General features: G+C 40.1%; 1 protein-coding gene across 1 annotated transcript; it reads left to right on the plus strand.

Annotated features, from left to right (window-relative positions):
• The first annotated feature begins 2,853 nt into the window (after positions 1–2,853).
• LOC311124083 (uncharacterized protein) lies at positions 2,854–4,982 on the plus strand. Its single transcript, XM_084198297.1, has 2 exons — positions 2,854–3,096; positions 3,625–4,982. The coding sequence occupies exons 1-2, from the start codon at positions 2,994–2,996 to the stop codon at positions 4,881–4,883; spliced, it is 1,362 nt and encodes a 453-aa protein (XP_084054423.1). The 5' UTR covers positions 2,854–2,993; the 3' UTR covers positions 4,884–4,982.
• The last annotated feature ends 238 nt before the right edge of the window (positions 4,983–5,220 follow it).

Genomic DNA, 5,220 nt, shown 5'->3' on the forward strand with positions numbered 1-5,220 from the left:
CTGTTTTTATCGACACAGGATAGTTACATGGAAACACACCCTAGATGGCAATTGTCGTATCTATTTTCTATGCAAACTTTTTCTTAATGTCGAGAAACAAAGCACTGGACAAGTTATTGTAAACATAGCTACTGTTTCACAAGATTGGAAAGTACAGTACAGCAGAGTACAGGAAAGAGAAGTTTAGTTCAGTACAGTACAACAGTACAGATTATAGTACAGTATAACGTACTGTATTGTATTCTACTCTAATGTACTCTGTTAGGGCTGGGCTATATGGACTATATCATACAGCTGTATCTTGAGTTTTTTCAAACGTATGGGTGATTCAAGATTTCTTAATTTTGTTTTTCTCTAAGTAAGTGTTGTACAGTTAAAGGTCAAATACATTGCATTTCAAACAGTCAGCTATAATCTAATGAATTCAGGGCTTGTGAAGTTATACCTATGAATAAATACTATTGTTTTTTGATTGAAATAATACAGTGAAGACAACGTTATTCAGGAAAATAGTACATAGTGCTGCCTAAAGCAAACTGCAAACTTGTTCTAAATGGTTTTTCAGTCATTTATGTGAATTTCTGAAATCTACTATAGGTTAAGTGCACTTACATGGTTTAATTTAAAGTGTGCAATTTGTGTCTAATGTGAAATTAATAAATGGTTTGTTGTCAATGCTTAGCTACCTGATCTAATATATTTTTATAGAATAATGAAAGTGGCAGAACTGTCAAGACTAACTTTTGTGTCCGTTTCTCTTTATTACTACTGGACGACTCAGATTAAGTCTGAGGCCGGTAACATCAACAGTGAGGACAAACCCAGCCTGCCTCTCTCCTTCCACACTGAGTCTAAACCTACAGTCACTGGGTCCTGATTGTGACAGTGGAGCCCAGTTTGCACTGCAGGATCCAGAGATGGCATCAGTGAAGCTGGAAGACTGCAGTCAAACATTGGAGCTGAATGTCAACATTAAAGATGAAGAAAAGGAGGAGAAGATTGGGAAATCTGTTTCTCATGGTAAGAGCAGGTTCTATCTAACTATAAGTATATTTTTTTTTTGTCAAGCAGTGGCAAATATACAGCACCAGTCAAACGTTTGGACACACCTACTAATTTAAGGGTTTTTCTTAATTTTTTACCATTTTCTACATTGTAGAATAATAGTGAAGACATCTAAACTATAAAATAACACATATGGAATCATGTAGTAACCAAAAAAGTGTTAAACAAATCAAAATATATTTTAGATTTTTGCCTTGATGACAGATTTGCACACTCTTGGCATTCTCTCAACCAACTTCATCTGGAATGCTTTTCCAACAGTCTTGAAGAAGTTCACAGCATAGCACTTGTTGGCTGCTTTTCCTTCACTCTGTGGTCCAACTCATCCCAAACCATCTCAATTGGGTTGAGGTCGGTTGATTGTGGAGGCCAGGTCATCTGATGCAGCACTCCATCACTCTCCTTCTTGGTCAAATAGCCCTTACACAGTCTGGAGGTGTGTTGGGTCATTGTCCTGTTGAAAAACAAATGATAATCCCACTAAGCGCAAACCAGATGGGATGGTGTATCGCTGCAGAATGCTGTGGTAGCCATGCTGGTTAAGTGTGCCTTGAATTCTAAATAAATCACCAGCAAAGCACCATCACACCTCCTCCTCCATGCTTCACGGTGGGAACCACACATGTAGAGATCATCCGTTCACCTACTCTGCATCTCACAAAGACACTGCGATTGGAACCAAAAATCTCAAATTTGGACACATCAGACCAAAGGACAGATTTCCACCGGTCTAAGGTCCATTGCTCATGTTTTTTGGCCCAAGCAAGTCTCTTCTTCTTGTTGGTGTCCTTTAGTAGTGGTTTCCTTGCAGCAATTCCACCATGAAGGCCTGATTCACGCAGTCTCCTCTGAACAGTTGATGTTGAGATGTGTCTGTTACTTGAACGCTGAAGCAATTATTTGGGCTGCAATTTCTGAGGCTGGTAACTCTAATGAACTTATCCTCTGTAGCAGAGGTAACTCGGGGTCTTCCTTTCCTGTGGCGGTTCTCATGAGAGCCAGTTTCATCAATGCGCTTGATGGTTTTTGCGACTGCACTTGAAGAATCTTAAAGTAATGATGGACTGTTGTTTCTCTTTGCTTATTTAAGCTGTTCTTGCAATAATATGGACTTGGTCTTTTACCAAATAGGCCTATCTTCTGGATACCACCCCTACCTTGTCACAACACAACTGATTGGCTCAAGCGCATTAAGACATTCCACAAATTAACTTTTAACAAGGCACACCTGTTGATTGAAATGCATTACAGGTGAACACCTCATGAAGTTGGTAGAGATAATGCCAAGAGTGTGCAAAGCTGTCATCAAGGCAAAGGTTGCTTACTTTAAAGAATCTCAACTATAAAATATATATTTTGATTTGTTTAACACTTTGTTGGTTACTACATGATTCCATATGTAATTTCATAGTTGTGATGTTTTCACTATTATTATACAATGTAGAAAATAGTAAAAATAAAGAACCCCTGGAATGAGTAGGTGTTCTAAAACTTTTGACTAGTACTGTATGTGAATTTAGGAATATCTACTATAGGTTAAGTACCGGCACCTCAAATATCTAGTGCTTGAGCTCCTGTTCCTCTTTATAGAATGTTAGCTCAACAGTATTGTGGAACTCCTGCACCTAGATATAAGCAGTACCGACACCTATTTCAGTCCAAGTCAAGCACTGAAGTAGATAATTTAACAAGAATAAATATAATATATTTTTAGAGAATAAAGAAAGTGCCAGAACTGTCAAGACAATAACTTTTTGTGTCCGTTTCTCATTGTTACTACAGGACGACTAAAATTAAATCTGAGGCCGGTAACATCAATAGTGAGGACAAACCCAACCTGCCTCTCTCCTTCCACACTGAGTCCAAACCTACAGTCACTGGGTCCTGATTGTGACAGTGGAGCCCAGTTTGCTAAGCAGGATCCAGAGATGGCATCAGTGAAGCTGGAAGACTGCAGTCAAACACTGGAGCTGAATGTCAACATTAAAGATGAAGAAGAGGAGGAGAAGATTGGGAAATATGTTTCTCATGGTAAGAGCAGGTTCTATCTAACTAAGTTTGTGTTATTCATTCCAACTTCCAAATGTGCATGAAAAGTTGCAGTAGAACTGTTTCATGATTAACTGTTTCAATGAGAAGGTAGATGTTATTTCATGCTACTGACCCTTGCATGGTTTTACACCAGTATTGGCAGCATGTGTTTTATTCACTGGGCTATCTGGAGTGATCAGAGAGTAGACTAAAGAAGTGAAGTAGACAAACTGCCAATGTTTTAAAGTTCTATTAAATGAGTCTGTGTAGTTACTAACCCTTGTGATAGTGAGTGGAGGATGACACTAACCCCTGTGATAGTGACTGGAGGATGACACTAACCCTTGTGATAGTGAGTGGAGGATGATATGGCTTCTACATCTGCATTGCTTGCTCTTTGGGGTTTTAGGCTGGGTTTCTATAAAGCACTTTGTGACAACTGCTGATGTAAAAAGGGCTTCATAAAATACATTTGATTGACATGTATATCACACCAACTGACTGGTTCTTCTGTTGTTGTTCACACAGGAGACCATGTTGAGACATTCTCTACATTCAGCGAGCAACAGCAGGAAGATCACAGAGCTAAGAGGTCTCACCACTGCCCACATTGTGAGGCGAGTTTCTCAATTCTATCAAAGTTAAAAATACACCTACAAATACACACAGGAGAGAATCTGAATTTCTGTACTGACTGTGGGAAGAATTTCACAACATCAAAGGCTCTGACAGTTCATCAGAGAGTGCACATAGGAGAGAAGTCTTACTCCTGCTCTGACTGTGGAAAGATTTTCTCTCGACAGGGAAACTTAAAATCGCACCAAAGGATACACACAGGAGAGAAGCCTTACTCCTGCTCTGACTGTGGGGCAAGTTTCTCTCACCGGTGCAGCTTAAAAACACATGAACGTATACATGCAGGAGAGAAGCCTTATTCCTGCTCAGACTGTGTAAAATGCTTCACAACATCATTTGAGCTAAAAGTTCATCAGAGAACACACACCGGAGAGAAGCCTTACTCCTGCTCTGACTGTGGGAAGAGTTTCTCTCAACTGGGCTGCTTAAAAAAACATGAACGTATACATACAGGAGAGAAGCCTTACCCCTGCTCTGACTGTGGGAAGAGTTTCTCTCAACTGGGCAGCTTAAAAAAACATGAACGTATACATACAGGAGAGAAGCCTTACTCATGCTCAGACTGTGTAAAATGCTTCACAACATCATTTGAGCTAAAAGTTCATCAGAGAACACACACCGGAGAGAAGCCTTACTCCTGCTCTGACTGTGGGAAGAGTTTCTCTCAACTGGGCTGCTTAAAAGAACATGAACGTATACATGCAGGAGAGAAGCCTTACCCCTGCTCTGACTGTGGGAAGAGTTTCTCTCAACTGGGCAACTTAAAAAAACATGAACGTATACATGCAGGAGAGAAGCCTTATTCCTGCTCAGACTGTGTAAAATGCTTCACAACATCATATGAGCTAAAAGTTCATCAGAGAACACACACCGGAGAGAAGCCTTACTCCTGCTCTGACTGTGGGAAGAGTTTCTCTCAACTGGGCTGCTTAAAAAAACATGAACGTATACATACAGGAGAGAAGCCTTACCCCTGCTCTGACTGTGGGAAGAGTTTCTCTCAACTGGGCAGCTTAAAAAAACATGAACGTATACATACAGGAGAGAAGCCTTACTCATGCTCTGACTGTGGAAAGGTTTTCTCTCAAATAGGCCATTTAAAAAGACACCAAGGTAAACATAAAACGAGAGAAGGCTTACCACTGATCTAAAAACAACAGCTAATCTGCAAGGTCATCAGAGAACACACACAGGAGAGAATCCTTACTTCTGCTCTTAATATGGCAAGAGTTTCTCCCGATTGGCAACATAAAAACACCAAAATTACACACTGGAGAGAAGACTTATTACTGCACTGACTGTGAGACGAGATTCTACAGATTGGTTAATTTAAAAGACACTAACGTATACATAAGAAGTGGTAGTGGTCAAAGACAAGACCACAGAGGGAAGTCAATCCTAGATCTGATCAACACAACCCACTGTACTTGCTCCTCTCAGATCCAGTGATCACAAATGTCTGCTGTTCTCTCCAAACACAACACCAGG

This window comes from Coregonus lavaretus, assembly GCF_964263955.1.
Source record: "Coregonus lavaretus genome assembly, contig: HAP1_SCAFFOLD_54, whole genome shotgun sequence".
NCBI classification, from domain to species: Eukaryota; Metazoa; Chordata; class Actinopteri; order Salmoniformes; family Salmonidae; genus Coregonus; species Coregonus lavaretus.